Genomic DNA, 27,798 nt, shown 5'->3' with positions numbered 1-27,798 from the left:
ACTCCTGGAATCACCTGATGAAAGGAAGAGCATAAACTTAAGATTTCACAGAACACCAAATATTTACTTGCAAAGGAGTCTTAACACTGAGTGAAAAATAATGATCTAAAAATCCATTATAATATGCTTTGAACTACAGTCTTTATTCTTGATGTCACCAAGCACACTACAGCTATATAGGTAGCAAATTAATATCGGTAAAAAAGTTAAACATGATTCCTAAGGGCCCGATACATACCCCCCAAAAATATGCCTCAAGTTTTACAAATATTTAGCTCACTGCCAATTTTCATTATAGCTCTCCAAAACCGTAAAGACCAGGTTTCGTAACTTACAGCGAGGATGGCCACCTCTTTAACAACCATGAAATACCTGTTTTATTAATTTTCCACCGTGGACATTATGTTTTGATGTATTTGGCCTATCAAAGAAAGTAATTTCTTAAAGTAAATTTCATTTATGTCTAAAAACAATAATAGACAGTTCTGCTCTCTCTCCTACTTTTCATTTTCTACAGTCTCTCTACTTTTTCTTTCTAACTTAGCATTCCTTTCCATTTGTCCCCTCCCTAGATTTACAGGGGGAGAGGAATATGTACCTATACAAAATATGTACCTATACATATGCACCTATATGTACCTATATGTACATATGTACCTATACAAATAGTCATAAATCTGAAATAAACATGCTCAGAGACAAAAAGATAAATAGTTTGTAAACGTAAGTAGAATTCAATTATTTAACAGTTTAAAAATAAAACTGCCAGAGTTCCTGAAAATATTCACCAGGCTTCCCCATCTTCACATTGTGTGCTTTTCAACATCCAGTATATTATTCATATACTTAAAGGAAGTAAACATACGAAAGATTTATAGGGGTATTTGGGCTAAACACCAACGACTAATTCCAAACAGTTCTCTCCAAAACCTAGTCTGCCTAAACCCCCCAAGTAGATGTCTCAGGCCTTCAATTCCATCACTAGAATCCCAAATCTGACTGTTGGGAAAAGTACAGTTCTTGGGGGCTTGAGTTGCTTGGCCTGGTGCCTCGTGCACATTGAGCTGTGTAGTTAATCTCCAAGAGCAGCACCCACTGTGGCATGCCTGCCATTCTTTACCATCTGGAGCCTGGAGTTGATATTAGCTTGAAACACACATGCAGGAGAAAAGAGAAGAAAAAAAGAAAAACTCTCATTCACATTTAACTGAAATTGATGGCAGAACAATGCACCATGCCGTCTAGGCTTTTTCACATGTAAGAAAAGAAAAAAAGGGTAAAGTACAAACCTTCTCCTTTGTTTTCTGGTTCTCTGCTCTAAGGTCTTCATATTCACCGATTGCTGAAAGAAAAAAGGAAAGCAATGTTATACCACTACCAAAAGTTTACTATAGGAAAAACCTGGGAATTCAATGAATCCCTACTATTTACTAGGATGGGGGTGGGGTGCAGACGAGGCCACAGAAGGGCTTCTGCTTTTAAGAGGAAGGAAGAAAAAGAGGCCATAGCAGATAGGAACCCACCAAGCCCAATTTTGGTTCTCTCTAGGTCAGCAGGAAGATCTATGAGTCATAAGTGACCTACGACAGACAAGTCACTTCTCTTTGATACTAGTCACTTGGTCTTGCGACCAAGGAGACAGGTGGGTGTTCCCTGAAGTTCCTTCCAGCACTAGTAGGCTATGGTGCTGTCATCAGAGGTTTATTTCTAAAATCAGCCTCCAGAACATAAAGTAGCTGTACATATTCAACTCCTGGTCACACATCAGCTTTATTCACAGAGCAAAAGTTCATGCTATGAGCATTCAGCTAATAACAACTATGCTCAGACACTGCAAGATTATCAACCACCAAGTCAGACACCAGGCACATTCATTCACTAGGTTGGAAAAATAATGTGAATTATTTGGAACTATCTCCAATTATGTGGGGAAAAAAACAGCCGTTTTCTACTTCAAACCGTCTATTGCCAGAAAAATAACACAACCTGAACCCCCACATTCATCTTGTAGCCCAAGCACCATCCTGAAGAGCTGAGAATATTACATGTAGCACAAATGATGGGAAGAAAAGGGATGATGTGGGATTAATGACGGAACACAATGTCTTAAGACGGACCTAACAGAACTGTTCCCAGACCAGCACCTTCACTGGTACCCGAGAGCCAAGAAAGCATCAGATGGGATTTTTATACTTTTACTTTGGAAAAATTTAATTGGGATTTATCTTTTTTTAAAAATCTCTTTTGTCTTTAAAAGAAAAACGGCAAACAGAACTCTCTATTTCTATGAATAAGAGTAATCTGAAGACAGAAATAAAAAATCTGAAACCAGGGGCTTCAAGAACACCCCAGATAATCTGGTCATTAATTCTACAAGTGTATAATTCTAACCACTGGAGCAGAGAACATCCCAGAAACAGACAATTCGCATGGTAAAGTACATGTTTTATTTCCTCCAATAGTGTCTCAAAGGGTTTAGAATAGCTACTATGATGGTAGGCCCAAAATCTCAAAATCCAACTCCAATGTATAAATATCTATGGGATTATACCACCATACGCCCCCAAAATTTATTAGCCCTCCATGACCATCTAAGTAAGAATTAATGGACAATTTTATTATAGCCACACCCAAAAAGAATCCTTAAAAATTCCTTAGCCCATAAAATAGCTGAATGTATACACGTAAAGATATACAGCCCTTTTAAAAATAATTACATTTTTTCAACAGAAAAGATCTGATCGCCTACAGAATGCTGCCCTCTGCACACCAGTTCATCAGCCTCTATCATACAAACTCCAAACCAATGATTACAAACTAAATTGTTCTTGATTCTGGGGGGAAAACCAATCAATAAAACGCCCCCCTCCTTTTTTAACAGAAAGAAACAAGAACTAAGCGATTCTAAAAATATGTACTTATGTCATTGGGTAGTCTACGGTACGGTCATGGACCCAAATATTCTGATTGTATCTAATATTGTTTTGAAAATTAAATATATACTTTGAGAGACTGTGCCTCAGTTTACTTGACCTTTAAAAGTATCTGTAGATGAAGCTGAAAAATCAAAATGATTTACCACTCTATTCTCGATTACCTACTTTGCAGCTATATAAAACAAATAATAAAGGCTTAAAAACCATGATCTCATATTGACATTAAGAAAATTTTTTCTATTGAAAACATCAGATAATGCTTTGAAGGCTTTTTTAAAATACCAATACTATTTTTCCATTATATTGCCAATAGACTCCAGATGAAACATTGTAGATTCCCAATTACTAGCTCTTTATGAAAAGTGTTAATTAAGAACCCTTCACCTATCATATCTTAATGGAAACCACAGAAAATTTGCTTTGTGTGATAATGTTCTAGTTAAAAAAAATAATAAAGCCAGGTACAGGGCAAGGAGAAAAAGTATGGGAAGAATTCCACCACTTGGTAGCAGGAAGGGGGCACTTAAAAGATAGAGCATAAAAAAAAAGAAGGAAAACAGTTACTAATATTTTTGTTTCTTTGAAGTTAAAAAACCAAGCTCACTGCTCTAAGCAATATTTACACACACACACACACACCATAGTGAATACATATGTAACCCCATCCTCATCAAAACTGGTAAAAACTGAAGTGACCTGTTATTCAGTTACTTCCTTTTCAGCAATGCTAAAGAGTCACAAAGAAAGCCTTATTATTATTTCAGAAAGGGCTCACTCACAGTTTGAAAAAAAATTTTAACTCAATTGCACAGCTTAAGTGATTTGATGGGAAATCCTCCAAATCTTGAATTAACAAGAGCAAAAGAAAAGATGAATTAGACCAATTCTCGGCCATATGAGAAATATGCACAGCTTGGGAAGACGTCATCTCTGTTTACAGGAGGAGTACATTTCACTGCACTACAAGGGCATGTAGCACAGTCACTGAAAAGCCTAGTCTAATCCCAGCCTGAGCACTTACTAGCCAGGACACTTTAGGCACATTGGTTAATCTCTCTATCTTCCTCAGATTTCTCATCTGAAAAACAGGACTATTAATTACACCTGTCTAGTTAAGCAAGTGTTGTTATTGCGAGTGAGTAAACATGGAAGACACCAGAGTGCTTAGGCATGTTAAGTGCTCAATACACGTTAGCCGTGGTGGGTGTCACTGATACAGCAAAGTACATCAAATCTTGTGCGCATGACAAGAGATTAGGCTCTCCCTAATGCCCTCTGTCCTGGTCTTACTTTTGTCACATATGGCCTGAAAGATGGCAGAGCGGAAAATCCCTGAAGCCCTAGGCACCACTATCCTCCTCCAAGAAGAGGCTTACCTAGTCTAGGGCAGACCTTGGGCATCCTTTTGTTTTCTTTTTAAGAAGTGAGCACCCCAGGTGATTCTAATGTGCAGCCAAGGAAGGGAATCACTACCTAAGAGGACAGAATGGACGAAAAAGGAAGATGTGCAGAAAACAAGGAGAATATCAGGCAGAGCACGTGTATCAAGAATCATGCTGGTTTTCTATTTTCTAACTGCCTAATGCCAAGAAAGGGAATTTTCTTTCCGAGCAGCACATCATGACATAGCCAGCCCAGGAAGCAGTGGAGTCGACTCAGTTGTTTCAGAAACATGACAACTGATGTTCCTAACCACAGGCCAATAACGTCTCCGGCTGGGGTGAACAGCATCACAAAACTGTCCCTGGGACCGTCCCAGTTTTAGCACTGAAGAGTCAGTCCAGTGTCCCTGGAAATTCCCAGGTAGGTCCATCACCCTATCTCTAGCATTAGCTCCAGATCAGTAATTCCAACCAATAAGTTCAAGACCTGCACAGTCCAATATGGCAGCCACCAGCCACATGTGGCTACTTACATTGGAAATAATTAAAATTACGTAAAATTTAAAATTCAGCTCTTCAGTAGCACTAGCCACATTTCAAGTGCTCAATAGCTGCATGTTGTTAGTGGTTACCACAGTGGACCACGGACACAGAACATTCCCTAACAGCAGAAAGTTCTACTGGGCAGTACTAGTCTGGACAGCTGTGTCCAGAAGCTCTCTCTACAAGCACCTCAAAGTCAACACATTAGAAAGTGAACTCATCAACTCCCATTCACTCACACCTCCTCCTACTTCCTATATGAAGTATAGGAACTCCTTTCACTGGTGTCCTCACCTGCCTCGTCTCCAAGCTAGTGCCTCAGGGTCACCCTTGATTCCCCACTTCCTTCCACCACCAAAGGACGATCAAACTGCTCAGATCTCTTAGAACGTCTCTCTAATCTGCCTACTGCCCTACAGCTAGTATCTCTGCCCTAATTCTGACCCTTAGTAATGGCAAAACCCTCGTATTTAGCTTTCCTCTATCCCAAGTTCATTTTTTATAAGGTAGGTAGTTAGTGTAGTAACCCAGAAACCTGGTTATTTTGTTCAAGTTTAAAAGCCCCTAAATGTTAGCTTCACAACCTGGACCCTACTCAGCCCCCCACACCCCTGCCCTTCAGCCTCAGAGACCACAACTCACTCTATCACATCCGAAGTCCCAATGCTTCCCTGAACCTTCTAACACCTTTACTACCCAGGTCCCTTTACAAATATTTTTCCCTCTGCCTGACAGTCTTTCTCTTCCCACTTTCCCCATCCCCTTCTCTTCAATGCAATTCAACTGTCATTTCTTCCAAGAAACCCTCCCAATATTCCTCAGGCGAAAATCAGCACTTATGCGTATTTCTAATATGCTACCAGAGTACACTGTTCATATATCTCTACCGGACAGAGCGTCTACATACAACGTTATAAATGATCGGAGCACAGGTCTGTCTTCTTGTCTTTTCTCCCACTTAATTGATTGCTACACGTGTATACTTCACACCAAGCTGAATACCAAGCACAGAGTGGGTGCCCATGTTGAAGGAATTATTACTATTTACTATTTAGCCAAATGGTAACATCTCGATTTTAAAAGTGAAGACACGAATACACAGACAAGTCAAGTCCCACAGTAAGAAATGGTGGAACCAGAACCAGTCTACTGAGTCCTAGTGTTCATGTGAAAAACGTTACTGAGCATGACTGTGCGGAGTGCCAAAGCACTAGACCAGAAATAACCGTCTAGGGTAAAGACTATTCTTTCTGCATCGAGGTGCCCACATCTAGCACGATGCCTGACATACAGTAGGCACTTGATCCACGTGTGTTAATTAAAGAAGGAAGAATGGATCTCAGTCTTCACGTGAACTAATCATAAAAGAGCACATACTCTCCTCCCCATATTAAAAGGGTCTCTTACGTCATATGTTATAACAGGATACTTATAAAAATGGAGCTTTAAATAGCCCTCAAGTACAATCAGAAAACATTGCCTCATCAGCTCTTCTAATGTAGATTCTCATCCACTGAGTCTGCATCTTTGAGACTCATGGAGCCTTGAAACACCTCTTACCGAAGGGGAGTGAGGACATGAGTCATAACACATAATGTGCAATTAGGACATTACTCCCTTCTGCGTACATCCCAATGGGTCCTGCTTTTAAAGCCAGAGTAGAAAGAGAAGTCATTTATACCTCACTTGTTAATGAAAGCATTAGAAAAGCCACGGAAAACACTGCTGGAAAAACTCATCAGCAAACAAAGGTAACAGACTTGATATCTGAAAAGAAATTATGCCAAATCCAAAATTCACTTATTACTTGGTAGAACACATAGTTCAGTGTTAATGAATTAATGATGCTTAAGAAATACTCTCAACAAACTATATTAATGATTTCAAATTAACCAACAGAAAGGAAAAGAAACTGAGGAACTTTACAACACAGATATAAGTCTGGTTTCTGGTCTGGTATGTAAGGAGCTTGTAAATCGTCATTTGTGTACTCACAACAACCAAAAAAAACTGAACAAGCCAAAAGTCAACAATCCGTCTTAGCTCTATCAGAGAATTAACAGGGCAAATTGCTACTCCAAAAGCATCACAACTTTAATCAGAGCAGAAGCCACGGTGCAGAACCTGCTCACCAACCAGATAGGACAACTACACTGTCACTGACACACTGCTGGCAGCTCAGGTCTAACAAGTTTGTGAGTTAAAAACTTCAAGGGGTGGAACAGTCTTAGGAGGGCCCCCTCCCCACTTTAATGACTTTTACCTCCAGGAGTGCTACCAGGTCCTCACAGTGAGTACCAGAGAAAATGTCCCTACTACTTCCGGCTGGGGAGGGGGAAAGGAGCCATTGTGACTTATTCTGTTCTTAGTGGACCTGCCCTCAAGAGCAATTCTTTTACCAGAGCCTAACAGACTTAAGGAAAGGTAACAACCCAGACCCCTCCAGTCTTCCTATCTCAGCTAAGGGGGAGAAAAACAAAATGGAGAAGCACTTGTGGAAGTCACAGCCCGGGGCACAGGCTCACGACGTAGGACACTGAGACCTTCTCACCACACTATAGAACACTTCCCGTCCCCCCCATACCTGACCACCACATGAATGTGTACAGCAGCTTTATTCATAACTGCCCAGACTTGGAAGCAGGCACATGTTCATCAACAGATGAGTGGATAAACAAACGGTAGTACATCCATACAATGCGGTATTATCCATTTCTTACAAGTAATAAAAAGAAATGAATGAGCTATCAAGCTGGCAAAAGACATGGAGAAGCTTAGAAGTATATTGCTAAGTGAAAGAAGCCAATCTATAAAATCTATGTACCATACAATTCCAACTATATGTCATTCTGGAAAAGGCAAAACTATGGAGCTGCTAAAAATATCAGTGGTTACCAGCTTAGAGGTAAGGAGGGAGCAATGAGCAGGTAGAGGGAATTTTGGGAAAAGTGACATTTGGTATAATAATGTGATCGTGGTACATTTCTCAAAACCCATTGAATGTACCATGTAAAGAATGAACCCTAATGTAAACTACAGACTTTAGTAAATGATAATGTACCAATATTGGTCCATCAATGCTAAGAAATGTACTAATACAAGATGATAATAAGGAATAGGGCAGGTTGGAAGGTGAAGGGCTATGCCATAATTCTCTGTACTTTCTGCTCAATTTTTCTGTAAACCTAACACTGCTCCCAAAATGCCTTATTTAAAACAAATATATTTAGCAGAATTCAGACACTAATTTGTGCCAATGAGGGTTTTAACTAAAAGGATCCTAACATGCGGTCTGACAATTAAGTTCGTGAACTTGTTGCAACGATGCTGCTAACCTTTTTTGATGTCAGAGAGATTATTCGTTATGAATTTGTACCAAGTGGACAGTTAACCAAGTGTACTATTTGGAAGTGCTGAAAAGACGAATGAAAAAGTTAGACGAAAATGATGTGAATTTTTGCCAATTCATGGCTCTTGCATCACGACAACGCACCAGCTCACACGGCACTGTCTGTGAGAGAGTTTTTAGTCAGTAAACAAATAACTGTATTGGAACACCCTCCCTAGTCACCTGATATGGCCCCCAATGACTTCTTTCTTTTCCTTGAAGAAAAAGGAAATATTGCAAGGAAGACATTTTGATGATTTTCAGGACATCAAGGGTAATACGACGACAGCTCTGATGGTTATTCCAGAAAAAGTACCAAAATTTTTTTGAACGGTGGACTAGGTGCTGGCATTGGTGCACAGCTTCCCAAGGGGAGTACTTCGAAGGTGACCGTAGTGTTATTCAGCAATGACGTCTGTAGCGCTTTTTCTAGGATGAGTTCGCGAACTTAATTGTCAGACCTCATGTATTACTGTTCAATGTACCATACAAAAATTTCAGAAGTCATGTTCTAATGTTTAAAATGTTTAGGCAGCATGGTAAGCAGAGAAAAACAAAAGCTGTGTTCCTTCTACATTTTAAAGCAAAGCCTGGCTATGTAACACCTTTATAGAATAAAATCTACAGCACAACAAAATTTAAGATAGACGTACTTTTTGGATCCAACAATTCCACTTCTGAGAACTTTTCCTACAGCTATGCTGACAGATATATGTGTACAAGGATAGAAGCAGCACTATTATTTTCAATAAACTTTTATTTTTATAAGCTTTAGATTTGCAGCAAAATTGCAAAGATAGAGAGTTCCCAGATATTCTTCACTCAGTTTCTATTATCAACATTCTACATTAGTATGGTACATTTATTACAATTAATCAGTAATGACACATTGTTATGAAGGAAAGTCCATACTTTATTGGTATTTCCTTAGTTTTTACTTAATGTTCTATTTTTGTTCCAGGATCCCATCCAGATACCACATTACATTCAGTTGTCCTGTCTCTTTAGATACCTCTTGGCTTGATGGTTTCTCAGACTTTCCTTGTTTTTCATGACCTTGACAGTTTTGAGGAGTACTGGTCATTTTTTGTAGACTATCCCTCAATTGAGATTTGTCTGATGTTTTCCTCATGATTAGACTGGGACTATAGGTTTTTTGGGAAAGACACAGAGGCAAAGTGCCATTTTCATCGTCTCTTGTCAAAGGAGCATACTATGAACATGACTTAAATCACCATTGAAGTTGACCCCGATCACCTAGCTGAGGTAATGTCTGTCAGATTTCTCCACTGTAGTCACTTTCCCCGCCCCCCTCCCATACTGTCCTCTTTGGAAGAAAATCACTATGCTTACCCCTCACTGAAGGAACAGGGTGTTATGTTCCTCCTGTTTGAGCGGACGTATCTACATAAATTATTTGGAATTGTTTGCATGGAAGATTTGTCTCTTCACCCTGCTTATTTATTCAATCATTTATTTATATCAGTTTGGACTCATGAATATTTATTTTATCCTTTGGGTTATAACTCAATATTTTGTTGTTCAAATGGTTCCATCTTTGCCCACTGGAAGCTCTTTCCATTGGTTCTTGTATCTCTTTGACATATCCCCATCATTGTGGACTTACTTGTTTGAGCACTTCCTTAATTTCTGATACAAGATGATCCAGGTTCATCCTGTATATTTTCTGCCCCCAACACCCTAGTCCTAGTTATCAGCAATTTTTCCCAGGCGTCTACTTCCTTTTATAAGAGAATGGTATTAATTAGAAGCCACATTCTGGAACTACATCTAGGCTCTCAGCTGACTATGTGCATATTAACCCAATGTATGTACACATACCTATAAATATTTCTAAATGTAGCCATCTATAGCTGTATTAAGCTAAACATGAGTTCATACTGATGTCTCCAACTCTTATCTATTGCTGGAAGCATTATTTTTAACAGCAAAAACAAAACAAAACAAAAAATCCAAAACACAAAAGTGTCCATCAAGAGCATGTTAACTACATTGTGGGAGAGCCGTACAGTGGAACACTATCCACTCAATCTTTAAAGATTTAACTCTGCACGTACGGATATGAATTCTATAATGTACATTAAGTGATAAATAACGTGCAAAGAACACAAAATTTCGGGGAGGAAATACAAAACAGTAGATAACCCTGAGGAATGGAAATGGGGTTAGAGCACCATGCATCAACGGGGTGACAGCACCCTCAAAGAGGAAAAGAACCTCAGGTTATACAATGGCTTGTAGCCACCCAAAGGATCACAATACACAAAAAGGTGTACAGTTTATCTGTGGCGTTAATATTTCATGGGGATGGCGAGTGATTAGTGAGGGAAATGTATAAAAGGACTCCTTAGGAGAGTATAGTGAAATAGAGATTGAGAAACAATGAATTAAAGGGAACAAGCACTGTACTTTTCACTTCATATGCTTTTTTTTCTGTAAGTACGTTTGGTTTCGTTTTTATCTACGTAATGGAAGTGTTAAGTTCAGGGCTGTCCAAACTGCGGCCCACGGGCCAACTGTGGCCAGCAATCCATTGTTAATTGGCCCGTAGCAAATTCCAAAAATATATTTAGTTTACTTAAATAAACCAGGTGAGGCAATACGTACTTCACCTCTAGTGAGTGGTCCGGCTGTCTGTGTATTTTACCGCATATGGCCCTTGGTGAAAACCACTGAAAAAAGTTTGGACACCCCTGTGTTAAGTGAACAGTGACATTCTGGCTAGAAGACGTAGTTCCTTAGCACATACTAAGTGTCCACCTCATGGAGAGTTGGCTCAATTGGTGTCCCTTCAGCAGTGGCTCACCAACTTTGGGAGGAAGTTGGCATTTTTAATAAGTATGCTGGTTTACAACAAAAACCATGTGACCCACAAAGCCTAAAACACTTATCCGGCCACTTACAGAAATAGTCTGACTGACTCTGTCTGGATGGATCGAAGACTGACAATGCTTCAGCTTTTCCAGACCAACATGGTCAGTGTGGTAAGCAACAGCTCCAGCCCCTTTTGTTAAAATAATGCGCTAGCTACTTTCTAGCCCAGAAGCCAAGGGAATGTTGGATGCCTCTTTTAATTACTAACTCAGCTCTAAGAATAAGCTTGACTAAATTTCTATCTGAACCTTAAGCATTATCTCAATAATCTTGGGGAAAATAATAGTAACTCTATAGTAACTATAATTATTAATTATTACTAATTAATTACTATAGTAATAATAGTAACTCTAAAGGAGAAAGGAGATTACCTTGCTTTAAAACCAATTAATTATCTTACCATAGGAAATCCATTTTAAACAGTGTTAGCTCAAGAACAGCCCATAACTTTTGATTTAGTGGTGGTGGTGGTGGTGGTTGTTGGTCGTACATTAAAACATCCTTATGGTTAAGTGGCAATCACTGTCTTCAAAATTTCCTCAACAAGTTCCACATGACACAATGTTACTATGCTGACCAGTTTAGTGGACAGACATTGTTTGTGTCTGCCCGGCCTGCATCCCTTCCTCTGGTAATAGCACCCCATTCTTTTTTGAATAACTACTCCAATCCACTGGTCTTTGTGGGGACTGTCAATCAAGGTGCCCTGCCCCTCCCTGGCCAAAGGATTTAAACACATGACCCAAACTAGGCCACTTAGACACTCTTCCTGGAATTTACATGCCTACCACCATCTCTAGACTAGGAACTTCTCAACAGCAGGGACAAGGTTTTATTCATCCCTAGATCTCTGATGCCTAGCACAGTGCCTGGTTATGAATATTCAATGCATGTGGGTTGAATACATTACAAAGAAAATCATGTACCTTAAACAAATGCTAAGCTATCATTTCCCAACAGAATTCTGGAGGGGGAGCAAATTGTATGATGTTTTGTAAGGGAAATGTCCACTTTAGTAGCTAGGAAATATGCATTGGAAATAGTATCCTAAGTTGCCATGTCTCAGTGCATTAAAGATGTCAATCAGTCCAATAAAATAAAGCCCCCAAAAAGACAAAAGGAGAATTACCTCATTACCTCAACATCTGCTTGAACATAAGCAATCGCACACTGGCTAATTTTTTTTTAAAGGGACATAATATAACTTCCTAGAAAGACATAATATAGCTAATTATACCATTCACTAGAAGGGAACATACAATGTTTTGAAGTAATTCAGAAGTGGGTGTGATTTATAAGACACAGAGCTTAGGGAATGGTAAGTATAAATTAGAGATTGTTCATATTATGACAGACTCCGTCATTACATTTCACAACTTTTGTCAAAAGCAACCTTATTCCCCATACCACTGACGGCTGCACATTAGGGAAGGCTGCTGTCAGCAATGCCATTTGCAGTAAAGAGGCGCCTTCTTTCTGAACACCCTCTTGGGGAATGGGTTCAAATTTCAGACTTAAAACTCAACAAGGAAGGATGGAAACGATGGAACCTCAACGGACAATAAAGATGTAAAAAGATTTCAAATATCACTAACAATCACACAATACAAATTTTTAAAGGTACCATTTTTGTTCATCAGATTGGCAAAAATTAAGAAACCTGAAATTACATGCAGAATGAAAAGAAGTGGAATTCCTTATCACTCTTTGAAAACTGACCATCCATTAAAGATCTGGTATCCACTAGCAGATATTACCAATAATGAAATCTCCAATAGTCTGGAATATGAATTAAGAGTCTTTTGGGAAGGATGGAAAAGGCGAAGGGGAATAAGAGGTACAAACTTCCAGTTATAAAATAAATAAATCATAGGGATGTAATGCACAGCACAGGGAATATACTCAATAATGTCATAATAACTTTGTACAATGACAGATGGCTACTAGACTTATCGTGGTGATCACATCGTAAGGTATATAAATGTCGAATCAATATGTGGTACATCTGAAATTAATATAGTATTTCGTCACCTATACTTTAATTTTAAAAAAAGGTCTTTATGTTTAGAAATTTATTTTATCAGAAATAAATTTATTAGAAATTTAAAAACTACTCATAGAATCCAGCCCCTCACTAAAACACTTGAGAAATCCCAGATAAAGATACTTCCCCACCCACTAGATTCATTGATGCCTGTGACTTTACGACTTTGGGCTAATCTACGATGGTCCTGGGAAGGTAAAATCCATTAACATTAATCCAGTACTTTCTAGAGGCTAGATACCACGAGGACTGAGTTTTGACCATTTTAGTGAGGTTAAATAATTTTCCCAAGGTCTCACAGTCGTCAACAAGCTCACACAGTAAACAGAGTTTTGTTTCCAGGGGTGTGTACTCCCACGGGATCCACATACACTTCCTAATGGTACGCGGGTGGTTTGAAGAAGCAACAGGTCCTCATACTGGACAGGACTTCATGAAATCATCTGGTTTAGTCAAGTAAGGCTTGATGAACCACAAGACCCATGAAAGGGACAGCGACTCTTCCAAGTTCATCGAGTTGGGGAGTTGAGCCAAGAGAAGTGAAAGAGCTGTGACTAAACACCAGGATTAGCCACAGAGAAGGGGCCCTCTGTGGCCCTTCCACATCGTGGCCATGTCACCAAGTTAGTCAGAAAAGCACATGCTCCTACACGTTTTTACTTCCTAAATTTGTATGGTTCCTCTCTTTCCTGACCCTTATTCTCAGGCCACCTATGGTCAGGGTAATGATAATTTTAAATTTCAAAAGTGTCAGGTTCATTTTAATTTGGCTTTGTTTAGAAGTGTGGTAAGTGATGAAGATGATTAAAACAATTCTTTACTAAGGGATGCTCTCCAGTTATCAGGCAGTGTAGAAATGCATGCACTGTACATGGCATGGCCTTGCAGTGGTCGAGAGCCAAGTCTTAATTCAGGAAGCCCGACACAGGCAGGGGGTTGACTCACTGACTAATAAATTGCTAAAAATGGGAAGTGATAAAAACACATCATGGTCTGAAAATCCCAGCTGGGTAAAGAAATAGGAACTACAGCAAACGAGATGAAAAACTGGAAAGGCTGTAGCGCAGCGCCGAAGGCCTCCCCGCGCCCATGTGCAAGGGTGGGGCCAAGACTAGGGCGCAGGGCCAGCTGAGCAGCCCCCATCGACCCCTTCCAAGATACCCAGCCCCACCCGCTTCTGCCCACCCGCCTGAAAAGGGGGTCCCGTGGGACCCAGTCCGCGCCAAATCCCTGCCCCTTCCCCTAAGCCTGACCGCCCAAGCAGCCAGCGGTAGCGCGTCCCGCACAGCCGGGCCTGACACTCCCTGGCACCTTCCGCCCTGCGCTCTCCAAAGCGCACAGGGCGCGAAAACTGCCTCTCCACGGGCAACGGAGGCACTGGGGTGACCACAGGGGCCGCTATACCTCCCGCCCGGCTGCCACGAGCCCTGCACCCTGCGCCCTGGCGCCGTCCCGGCTCTCGGGCCGCGGCTGCCCGCACCTGGCGGCCGCGCGCCCGCCTACCTTGCTCCTTCAGACTGGTGATGAGCTGCAACTGCTTCTCCTCGTCCGAGCTGTTCATTTTGGCAGGTTGGGTCGCGAATAAAAGGAAAGGAGGGGAGCGGCAAGGGATACCACGGGGGGAGGGGGAAGAAAAAGCAAGATGCCGACGGCGTGCGGCTTCACTACCCGGAAGTTGGATTTCCTCCCGCTCCTCCTCCTCCAGGCGCGGAGCGGGCGAGTGAGATCATCCCCGCGCACCTACTCGGCGGCCTGGGTGGCTTCACCTGCAGGCGGACGGCGGGGCTTGGGAGGGGGCGGGGATTCACCGGCAGCCCGAGGGCAGGAGGTGGGGGGGGGACTGCGGTGACCCCGGGGCCGCAGCCCTGGCCGCGCCCGCCGCTGCGAGCGGCTCGGCTTTCTACGCGGAGGCCCGCACGGCAGGTTGCGCAGGAGGGAGGGCGAGCGGGCCGCGGGCCTGCGTGCGTTCGCGCTGGCTCGCTCCTGCGCGCCTTTCCTCCGCCTCCACCCACGCTCCGGACACCAAGACGAGAACGCAGAAGAAGAACGGCCTCGGATCTGCAGCGTCTGTAGGAACCCCACTTTGAACGCTACCCGAGGGCGGGTCTCAGCGAGCCACGGATGTGGAGTGGGGCGCAATGGGCAATACGCATCCAGGCTCCTTCCCCAGTTCTCACACAGTGGATTTGGGGGGCGGTGTGGAAAAACCTAGGTGCGGCAGGGGCAGGCTCGGTGGTGTACGTTTTGCACCGCGAAAAGCAAACAGACTGAAACAGGCCGGCTGGGTAAGTTAACACACAGTGAGTGAAGGAGGGCGTGGTAGTAACAGTTCCCAGGGCCAGAGCTGACTTTCTCCAGCTCCCTGGGGTTGAGAGGCTGTCACAACGTGGGCCCTGCAGCACGTGGGTCGCAGGTCTTCACGGATCATCTGGTTCGTGATTGGGAGGACCTTCTCTTTAGCGAGGCTGCCACGGCAGTCCGAATGTCCAAGGTCACACAGCTGCCCGGTAGCAGAGCCTAGCACAGTGAAGCCCAGCCTGTGCCCCACCACACTGCCCTCTGCACTGTTTGACCCCAGCTCGGGGTTACACCCTGACCAGAAGAGGGGCGGCAGGCCTGCCAGACTTCAAAATGGTTCTGCCCCACCCCCAATTGCTGGTCAGTCTCCTGACCTCTTTGAATGTCATCTGAAGAATGGGAATCATACTAACACCTACTCTTCAGGAAGAATTGTAAGGATTGAACAGGGAGAGGAAGCTATACAAAGCATCACATCCAGAATTCGACGTAGGATAAGCATTCTTTCTAAGGGTACCGGTCTGTGGAAAAAGGGTTGTAGATGCTAATGATAAGCTAAAACAGGCAGGTTTTTTTACACTGATCATTAAGCATCCAATGTAAATCCAAATTAAATTAGACTTACTGAACATGTTCATTCTCCTCAACCTCAAAACTCTTGATGTGTCTGCTCATTCCTCACTGGCTATTTTATGAAAATATTATGAGTGGGTTTCTCCATGAGAGATGAGGGGCTGAAATATAGATAAATGCTGTAACTAGTATCTGATAACTCCTACTAAATTATAACTCAAAACAAACTTGAAAAAAATGATATCGCTGCTTTCTCCTAACAAAGATGATGTAATAGTTTAGCACAGGTGATAATTCAGTGGTAGAATGATCTAAAAGGGCAGTCTAGCATTTTTAAATAGAGTGGATTAAAATTTTGACACTTCAAAAATAATTTTCGTACGGGATCTTATTATTCAATTATTTCTAGTTTTTCATATGATAGTTTAAGACAGTTGCAGATCAGCTGCCATGAAGATCCCCCAGTCAATAACCAAATGGCCTCTGCCCTGAGATTTCATTTTTAATCCTCAGTTTAAAGAAGGCCCAGGAAACATGAAACAATTCAGACTTAGCTACATGAAAATATGAAGGCTATGTGCTTCCACCAGGTATTTTGTATAAAGAAACAATTTCTTTCCAGAAAAATAATCAAGAGATTGGGTAACAAATCACGACTATGTCAGTTTTGCCCGGCAGCCAGGAAACCTGTTAAACCCGATCAGGCAGCCTGAGTGTTGGGCAATCCTAGAGCTAGCCTCCTCTAAATCTAAATAACCAGAAATATCTTCTCATAGGCAACCAAATATCAGCAGAGTACCTGTTCAATATTTGGGTTAGTTCACCAAGTTCTATTTTTTTAAATGACTGATTTAATTGTCTACTTCAATCATATAGTAATTAGGTAGCACTTTTGGAGTTTAAGAATGAGTTAATTAATTATCAAATCTACAATCAAACTGAGTGCTTTGGTCCCACACTGAATCTGCAGCTCCTTGAAATTAATCCTGTTTACCTTCCTTGAAATTAAAATAGCCTCCTGACATACAATATGGTATTATCTTGAGGGCAAGGAATGAATTATTAGGATGGCTATTAGAGTCAATTATTGGGATTCAGCTCTCCCATTACACTATGGTTTATTTATATTATATGAATATTGATGGAAAGGATAGTAGTGATATAATTAGTTTTTGTTCTTTTTAATAATGCACATGGGGATTTATATTGCAGGCATCCCACTGGACTTATAAACTTCCATATAACATGTAATTAAAAAACATTAAAAATGTATGTATCTATACATATACAGAGAGGGGGGAAGGTGAGACTTTTTAAAAGCATGGGAAGTATATGCACCAAATTCAGGATAATGGCTGCCTCTAGGGGTAAAAAGTAGATGAACAGACCCAAGCAGGGAGTGGAGTAGGAAAGAAGAGTGATCAAAAGGATTTTCTTTTTCATGTTTGTTTGTATTTTCCTGAAATTAAAGTACATTCGCATTATTTAGGTAAATCTTTTAAAGTATATAGATAAATAAGATCACAATACAATAAGAAAAAAACGGTCATTTCCTTTGATCCCAATATTAATTCCATATTATGGAATCTATCCTAAAAGGTGTTACAGACAGACCTATTTATTGTAATGTTAATTATGTATGAAAGTGATAATGTTGGAATATTAACAATAAAAAGAAATAAAGTTGATATATGCTACAACATGGATGAACTTTGAAAACATTATGCTAAGTGAAAAAAGCCAGACAGAAAACACCAGATATTGTATGATTCCATTTATATAGAACTCTCAGAATAGGCAAATCCATAGAGAGAGCAAGTTAATTGATTGTCTAGGACAGAGGGCATTGGAGAAAATAGGAAGTAGGTGCTAAAAGGTGTGGTATTTCTTGTTGGAGTGATAAAGTTTTCTAAAATTGACTGGTGATGGTTGTACAACTGAATATATTCAAAACCATAGAATTGTACACTTTAAGTGTACATTTTGCATGGGAGAATGTTTTCTATTAGTCTCAGGTGTACAAAACAACATATTGATTAGACATTTACACCCTCACAAAGTGAGAACCCCAACAAGTCTACTACCCCTCTGACACCGTACATAGCCATTACAATACCACTGACTGTATTCCCTATGATGTACTTTACATCTGCATGGGAGAATTTTATGATATGTTAATTATATCTCAATAAAGCTGTTTTAAAAAACAGATTTTCAGAGGAAGAAAAATTTTTCTTAATACACTCTTTACATAACTCTTAAATATGTTTCGAATACAAATATTTTCATTTTTAGATCTTTGTATAGTTAAATTTCTTCTTTTTTCTACACATTATATGTACTTTATCTTGTACGAACATAATCTACATATTTATTCAATGCCATTCATTATATCGATGAATAATTAGCTATTCTCAAATTCTTAAATATTTGAGTTACTAATATTTGTCTCTTTATGAATAATGCAGAAGGAATACAAGGACCATGGCTAGGCCTCAGAGTCAAACTGCTAAAAACTAAACATTCAGGTCTTAAAAGCAGCCAAACAAAAGTCCACGTTACTTACAGGAGAACAACAATAAAAGTGATGGCGGACTTATTATTTAACGTTGTAATCATTAAAGGATTACAACACAATTCAACATTCAACAATGTAAACTTCTCAATATCCAGCATTCAAACATTACAGTAAGCAAAGAGGAAAAACATAACTCATAATGAAGGAAAAAAATCAGTCAATAAAAACAAATGACATGATGAAATTAGCACACTAGGACTTTATCAGCAACAGTATAAGGCTTATCAATATGATCAAAGATATATAGAAAAGAGATAAAGGGAAGCAAACAAGATGAGAGACACCGGAGTTATAAAAAAATACTCCAATGGAACTAGAAGAGAACACAATATCAGAAATGAAAAAAATACAAAAGCCCTGCATACACCAGATTGGATGTACCCCAAATTAGACAATGTAGAGGAGCAGTGGTCTTGAAGCACAGCAACTGAAACAATCCAAAATGAAACACACGGCAAAAAAAGATTTTGAAAAAATACATGTATGTGTATGAATTATATCTCAATTTTAAAAATCTAGGGCAGTGAATGATAGACACCTCACGATACTATAATACTGGATACATGTAATTATACATTTGTTCAAACACAAATAATGTACAACACCAAGAGTGAATCGTATGTAAACTATGGATTTTGGATGATTACAATGTGTCCATGTACATTGATCAATTGTGATAAATGTACCACTTTTGGTGATAGATGTTGATATTGGGGGAAACCATGCATATGTAGGGGCAGGGGGTTTATGGGACACCTCTGTACCTTCCTCTCCATTTGCTGTGAACCCAGAACTATTCTGAAAAAATACTCTTTAAATCGGTTTAAAAAAAAGATGTATAAAAAATAATCAAGGAATATTTGTGACAACGTGGATGGATCTTGAGAGTATGATGCTAAGTGAAATAAGTCAGACAGAAAAAGCAGAGAACCCTGTGATTTCACTGATGTGTGGTATATAAACCAAAAACAACAAAAGAACAAGACAAACAAATGAGAAAGAAAAACTCATAGACACAGACAATAGTTCAGTGGTTACCAGAGGGTAAGGGGGTGGGGGGTGGGAGATGAGGGTAAAGGGGATCAAATATATGGTGATGGAAGGAGAACTGACTCTGGGTGGTGAACACACAATGGGATTTATAGATGATGTAATACAGAACTGTACACCTGAAATTATGTAATTTCACTAACAATTGTCACCCCAATAAATAAAATAAATAAAAATAAGTAATCAGCATCATTCTTTAACACTGAGAAATTATTAAGCACCTCCCATACACCAGGCATGATTAGACCTGAGTGACAAGAGCAATGAATACAATATGTCACCTACTCTCAAACAAGCCAATCTGTTACTGAAAGCAAACATATCAGCAGATAATTACAATACAGTATGGTGGAGCTGTGATGCTATGAATGTTCAAATACAGTGGTGAGATAAAGGCAGCAATGATTAACTCTCTGTGGTAGAAGTAGAATATGCTTTTAGAATAGAATTTCAAGCCAGGTCTTGAAGAAGGAATAGTAGTTTTCAGGGGTTATGCAGGCAAAGAAAACTCCAGACAATGAAAAAAATATATGCAAACATATGAAGAAAAGAAAAAAATACTGAAAATCCACTCAATGATGTAGTCGTAACCAACACTCTCAAACCAAACCGAGTTGCCTGCCTTGAATTAGATGTCATCATGTTAGTGAGCAAACTACTGAAGACCAGGTTTCTATGAATGGAGATGCCTTTTGCAACTATAAAAGGGGCATAGTCCAGTGAAAGAGGGGGGAACCATACAATCACCCATGTATAAACAAACCCTGAGAGTGAAGACCATAAATAAGTGTGCATGATAGTAACTCTTAGAGTATATAATTAACATTATGAATAAGATTAAGTGGATCTATGTGCTGAGGTAATGTAAATATCCCCATCAACTCAATCAGACCCAAATAATGACTGTAGCATAACTTATCTGGGTAAATAAAAGCTCTTATTGTTTTCATGTTCTGACAACTAACTAATCAACACTCATTCATAAAGAGAACATAGCTATGATTAAATATAAATTCCAGATAGAAAAGATTCATTTTACAACTTTCCCAGTTGATTAGACACATCAGTACAATCTTGTTACCTACCCCCTTCTCTGAGGCGGACTTCATCAATCTGGAAAATGAAGACAGACCACTGATTGGAAGGCAAACCTGAAAAGGATTAAACACTTAGCATGGCATTCTAAAATACTGTAATTACAGTGCAATTAACCATACTGCATATTAAATGTGCAACTCTGAAATGTGTTCAGACTCCCCAATTATAACTAGTTATTCTTCAAAGAATTTTACCGCCCACATTGAATTTCTCTAGTGCTTCTTTGTTATAATTCAGGTGTGACAGTCACTAATATATCTGAAAGGACAGTTAATAAAAAGTAGGCATTCTTTACTGTAAACCCAACACATGCATGCCAAGTAATACTCAACCATTACCACTAATAATCATGTTTCAGACAAGCAGATCTATTATACAATTGGACTTTGCTCTCGCTTTAAGACATATTTAATGGTCAGCTAGGAAGAGGCAGAGAGATTGAGGCAAGAGTAAATAAAAGCCTAGTTGGGAGTCTAGAAACTTGTATGTGGTTTTGATTTTCCTAACTAGGCAAGTTTCATAGCCTCTCGATTTCCTCATCTGTCAATTGGGGCTTATATCTGCTCAGGATTTTTATAAGGATCAAAAGGCTTAACTAACAGGAGAACTCTTAAAAGTTGATCATTCCACCCAAATCTAAGGTGCTACTTTTATACAGGCTCAGACTATGTGCTAAATGAATGGTGAATGGAAAGGGACAGACAGAGATGTTTGCAGTTATAGTGCAGGCCAGGGATGATATTTAAAATATTTAACCACAGCCCTAACCCATCAGAAAGAAATCAGCTGTAAGCAATGGGTATAACCTGTAGAGTGCAAACCAGTTTTAGATCATCCTACGTTGAAGAGAAGCACAGGATTTAGCTTTAAAAACAGGGTAGAAAATGGCAGGACTTGTTGGAAACAAACAAACAAAATAATGGCATTTTAGCCTACCTTTGTGTTACAGGCAATATGAGTTTCTACAAGAGTTTCTACAATATAGGAGATAGTGGTCATCCTTGAAATTATTTGCTTAATTATTTGTCTTCTCTGCCAGAACCATGAGAAGAGGGAATGTCTGTCTTGACCATCTCTATATTCCTAACCAGCACAATGCCTAGTGTAGGATTTCAGCAAATGTTTGCTGAATGAATGAATGAACAAATGAATGAATCAACACAGGGATGAACAGACATTCCTGCTGTATTTGTCAGTGGCCAGACCAATCCAGAATTCAATGTCTGTACCATGGTTTAAGAGAGCTATGAATAAAGAAGAGGGGCCACAGTTGAGGAAACTAGGGTCCATTAGTCTAGGTACTAAAGATTCCGTGATGTAATAGTTATCTTACAAGTTTTTTTCCATATAAAAATACAACTTATCAAAATATGTGGGATGCAGCTAAAATAGTACTGAAAGGGACATTTATAATGCTAAATGCTTGCATTAGAATAAAGGTCTCAAATCAACTTAAATAACTGTCTCAAGAAAGTACAAAGTAAGAGCAAGATAAATCCAAAGCAAGAAGGAAAAAAATAATTACATTAGGAGCAGAAATAAATGAAATTGAAAACAGAAAAACTATATAGAACATCAACAAAACAAAAAGCTGCTCATTTAAAAAATCAATCAGATTGATAAACGTCCAGCAAGACTGAGAAAGATAAAAAGAGAGAAGACATAAATCACCAATATCAGGAATGAAACAGGATATTATCACAACTATTAAAAACATAATATGGGGTTAAAAAACCAATAGGTCAAAGAAGAAATTGGAAATACTTTGAGGTGAATGAAAATGAAAATACAATATAACAAAATGTATGGGATGTAGCACTCAGAGAGAAATTTATAGCTTTCAAGGCTTACATTAAAAAAGAAGATCTGAAATCAGTAATTAACTGTACACCTTAAGGAACTAGAAAAAGAAGAGCAAATGAAATCCACACCTAGCAAAAGGGAGGAAATAGTAAAGGTTATAGTAGAGATAAAACTAGATAATTAGAAAACAATAGAAAGAAACAATAAAATCAAAAGTTAATTCTTTGAAAAGATCAACAAAATTGACAAACTGGTTAGAATGACTAAGGAAAAAAGAGAGAAGACTCAATTACTAAAATCAGAAATTAAAGTGAAGACATTACTACTGAACTTATAGAAATAAAAAGAATATAACAATGAACTATTATATACCAAAAAATTAGGTAACCAGGATGAAATGGACAAATTCCTAGAAACACACTTCTACCCAAACTAACTTAAGAACAAATAGAAAATCTGAATAAACCTATGTAACAAGAGTAAAGAGATCAAATCAGTAATCACAAATCACCCAACAAATAAATGCCCAGGATTAGATGATTTCACTCGTAAATTCTACAAAACTTTTAAAGATAACATCAATTTTTCTCAAACTCTTAAAAGAAATAGAAGAATAGTCAATAGTTCCTGATTCGTTCCATAAGACTGGTATTACCTTGATACCAAGCCAAACAAAGACATCACAAGAAAACCATAACTTATGAATATAAAAGTAAAATTTCTCAAAATACTAGGCTACCAAACAGAGCAACATATTAAAAGGATTATACACTGTGATGGAATGGGATTTATCCCAGGAATGCATGAGTGGTTCAACATGAAAATCAATAAATGTAAGACACCATGTTAATAGAATGAAGAGAGAAAAATGACATAATCATCTCAAAGGATAGAGAAAAAAATATTTGAAAAAAACCCAACACCCTTTCATGATAAAAACATTCAATACACAAGGAATAAAAGGGAACTTCCTCCACACATCAGAGAAAAATTATGAAAAACCTACAACTAACACCATACGCAATGGTGAAAGACTGAAAGTTTTCCCCTTAAGAACAGAAAATGACAAAAATGATAGCTCTCACCACTTCCATTCAACATTTCACTGGAAGTCCTAGCCAGAGTAATTACGCAAGAAAAAAGAAAAAAAGACATCCAAATTGGAAAGGAAGAAATAAAACTATTCTCAGATGACAAGATCATACCGGGAATGACAAAAAAATGAACACAAGTGGACACTTTATGTCAACGTTGCTCAAGCAGTAGTTCGCCATAATCAGAAGTGTCTGGACTCTGATGGTAACCACTTTGAGCACCTCTTGTAATTGCAGAAGTCAAATGTAATTTGTATTCATCTTTTGTTATCAGTATATGTTGAGTATTACAATTTTAATACAGTTTTCCTTCCTTAAAATGTGTATACATTTTTTTTTGGCACACTCTCTATAGAAACCCACACAAAAAAACTTCTAGAGCTAATAAAACAAGTTCAGCAAACTGTATGACACAAAATCAGATCCTCTATATTTTTATACACTAGCAATAAACAATGAAAAACAAAATTAAGAAAATAATTCCTTTTATAATAACATAAAAAACAATAAAATACTTAGGTATAAATTTAACCCAGGAGATGTAAGACTTGTACACGGAAGATGACCAAAGATTGCTGAAAAAAATTAAAGAAGACCCAAATACATGGAAAGTCTCTCATGTTCGTGGATTGGAAGATTTAATATTGTTAGAAATAGTAATATTTTTCAAATATATCTACATATTTAACATAATCCCTATTAAAATTCCAATGGCCTGTTTGCAGAAATAGATAAACCCATCCTAAAATTCACATGAAATTGCCAAGGACTTTGAATAGCCAAAACAATCTTGAAAAGGAAAGTTGGAGGACTCATACTTCCCAATTTCCTAACTTCCTATAAAGCTATACTAATAGAGTGATCAGAAATCAGAACCGTATTCAGTATGGTGCTGGCATAAGGATAGACATACACATCAAGGGAATAGAAATGAGAGCTCAAAAGTAAAACCATCCATCTGTTGTCAACTGATGTTCAACCATTCAATGAGGAAAGAAAAGTTTCTTCAACAAATAGTGCTGGGAAAACTGGATATTCCCATGCACAGAATGAAGTTGGACCCTTATTTCATACCATATACAAAATTAACTCAATATGGATCAACTACCTAAATGCAAGAGCCTACATTCTTTGAGGAAAGCATAGTTATAATCTTCATAAACTTGGGTTTGAAATAGACGTCTCAGATATGACACCAAAAGCACAAACAACAGCAAAAAGATAAACTGGACTAAATCAAAACAAGAACCTTTTGTGATTTAAAAGACACTATCAATGACATAAATGACATATCTGATAAGGGTCTAGTACCTAGAATATATAAAATTCTTACAACTAAAAAACAAAAACACAAATAATCCAATTTTAAAATGGGGAAAGGACTTAAATAGACATTTCTCCAAAGAAGATAGACAAATGGTAAACAAACATATTAAAAGATGTTCAACATCATTACTCATTAGGGAAATTCAAATTAAAACCACAATGAGCTACCACTTTAAACCCACTAGGTTGGGTTTTATTTTTTCATAATGGAAAATAAATGTTGGCAAGGATGTGGAGAAATTGGAACAATCACACATTGCTGGTGGGAATGCAAAATGGTGCATGTGCTGTGGAATACAATTTGGTGGTTCCTCAAAAAGTTAAACATAGAATTACCATATGACCCAGCAATTCCACTCCTAAGTATATACAAAAGAAAATGAAAATGGGTGTGCAAAAAATTGTGTATGAGAATATTCATAGTGGCAATATTCACAATAGTCAAAGGTACAAACAACCCAAATGTCCACCAACAGATGAATGGATAAATAAAAGGTGGTATATACATGCAATGGGATATTATTCAGCCTTAAAAAAGGAATGGAGTCTGATACATGCTATAACAAAGATGAACCTTTGAAACATTATGCCGAGTAAATGAAACCTGCCACCAAAGGCCATATACTATACAATTCTATTTATATGAAATATCCAGAATAGAAAAATTCATAGAAACAGAAAACAAATTACTGGTTTCCAGGCTCTAACAGAAAACAAATTACTGGTTTCCAGGCTCTAAAAGGGGAAGGCGAAATAGAGGGTACCGGCATAATGGGTACGGGGTTTCATTTTGGAATGATGAAAATATTCTGGAACTAGATACTGGTGATTATCTACAATATTGTGAATGTGCCAAATGCCACTGAATTGTATCCTTTAAAATGGATGAAATGGTAAGTTTTATGTTCTGTGTATTTTACCATAATAATTTAAAAGGCCATAAAGGAATACTGTGAACAACTTTATGTTCATAAATTCGATGACTTAAAAGAAATAGACAAATTCCTCAAATATCACAAGCTACCAAAATCAGTCATGATGAAATATACAACTGAATAGTCCTATAAGCATCAAAGAAATTGAATTTGTAGTTGAAAAGTTTCCAAAAACAAAATCTCCAGGCCCAGATAGTTTCACTGGATAATCCTACCAAACATAAAGAAGAATTAACACAAATCTTACACATCTTCCAGAAAGTACAAGAGGAGGGAACACCAACTCATTTTATGAGGCCCAAACCAGACAAAGACAATACAAAAGAAGAAAACTGCAGACCAATATCTCTCGTGAAGCTAGGTGCAAAAATCCTCAACAATATGTTGGCAAATTAAATCAAGCAATATATAAAAAGATTTATATACCAGGCCTAAGTGGAGTTTCTTCCAAATACGCAAGGCTGGTTCAACATTCAAAAATCAATCAATGTAATGGTCCACCCTATCAACGGGCTAAAGAAGAAATGCGATCATATCAATGGGTATTTGAAACAATCCAATGCCCATAGATGATAAAAAAAACTCAGCAAACTAGGAATAGAGTGGAAACTTACTCACCTTGATAAAGAGCATCTACAGAAATCCTGGATCATGTAAGTCATGTCATGAGGAACATGCAAATTAAAACAGCGATGAGATAGCATTCACACCTAACAAACAAAATCCAGAACATTGGACATAGATGATGGTGATGGTTGTATAATATGAATGTATTTAATACCACTGAACTGCACATTTAAAATTATTAAGACAGCAAATTTTATGTCATGTGTATTTTTACACAATAAAAATTGGGGGGGGGGTGAATCCCCATCCAAAAAATAAAAATTGTAATGACAACACTAAATGTTGACAAGGAGGCAGAGAAATTAGATCACTCATACAACATTGGTGGGAATGTAGAATGGTACGGTGACTCTTGATAACAGTTTAGCAGTTTCTTATAAAACTGGACATGCAACTACCATACAATCCATCAACTATACTCGGGCATTTTTATCTCAGAGACCTGAAAACATGTTATACAAATGTTCACAGCAGCCGTATTCATAACAACTAAAAACTGGAAACAATCCACGTGTCCTTTAACAATGGTTAAGTACACTGTGTTATATTCAGAACATGGAGTACTGCTCAGCAATGCAAATAAAATTCTTAATACACACAATTTGGATGAATCTGCAGGGAATTACATTAAGTGAAGAAAACCAAACCTAAAAGTTTACATGCATATGATTCCATTTATGTAACATACTTGAAATTACAAAATTACAGACATGGAGATTAGCAGTTGCAAGGGGTTGATGGTCCGGGGGAGGAGGGATCTGGCCATAAAAGGGCAACAGGGGAGGTCTTTGGGGTATTGGAACTGTCCTCTATTGGGACTTTACAGATGTCAATATCCTAGTTATGATACTATACTACAGTTTGCAGGACTGGACCACGGAGGAAAACTGAGTAAATGACACATGTGATCTCTTGGTATTATTTTTTGCAACTGCATATGAATCTACAATTATCTCAAAACAAAAAGCGTAATTTAGAAATATAGTTATTTTTTCATTTTAAATTGATTCATGTCAACACAGAGTGGGTTTATTATTGTTATTTTTAGTGAAATGAAGTAAATATTTTAAATTTCAGTTTTAATTTCTAATAGAGCAGATGTTAATAGATATAACCCAGTTAAAAAAAAGCTGTTTGAGGTTCTCCATCATTTTTTTAAATGGGGTCCTTGGACTGAACAGTTTGAGTAATGCTCCTCTGCCCTATGGCCAATAGATTTAGAACTTTT

General features: G+C 38.4%; 1 protein-coding gene across 5 annotated transcripts in view; it reads right to left on the bottom strand.

The window, feature by feature from the left end:
- Nucleotides 1-15,188, bottom strand: part of SHTN1 (shootin 1) — a 98,845-nt gene extending 83,657 nt beyond the window's left edge. For 3 of the 5 annotated variants that reach the window (XM_081074996.1, XM_081074997.1, XM_081074998.1), the window contains exons 1-2: nucleotides 14,692-14,888; nucleotides 1,290-1,342 (exon numbers count right to left, since the gene is read on the bottom strand). In XM_081074996.1, the coding sequence (XP_080931122.1) occupies nucleotides 1,290-1,342; nucleotides 14,692-14,749 (111 nt within the window). In that variant the 5' untranslated portion in view covers nucleotides 14,750-14,888. Of the gene's footprint in view, nucleotides 1-1,289; nucleotides 1,343-14,691 lie in introns of all 5 variants that reach the window. The other 2 variants (XM_081074995.1, XM_081074999.1) reach the window with 2 other exon arrangements.
- Between the last annotated feature and the right edge of the window lie 12,610 nt (nucleotides 15,189-27,798).

Source organism: Rhinolophus hipposideros, assembly GCF_964194185.1.
Source record: "Rhinolophus hipposideros genome assembly, chromosome: 15".
NCBI classification, from domain to species: domain Eukaryota; kingdom Metazoa; phylum Chordata; class Mammalia; order Chiroptera; family Rhinolophidae; genus Rhinolophus; species Rhinolophus hipposideros.
The sequence above is the reverse complement of the archived record's forward strand: the minus strand, read 5'-3'. Positions and strand labels throughout refer to the sequence as shown.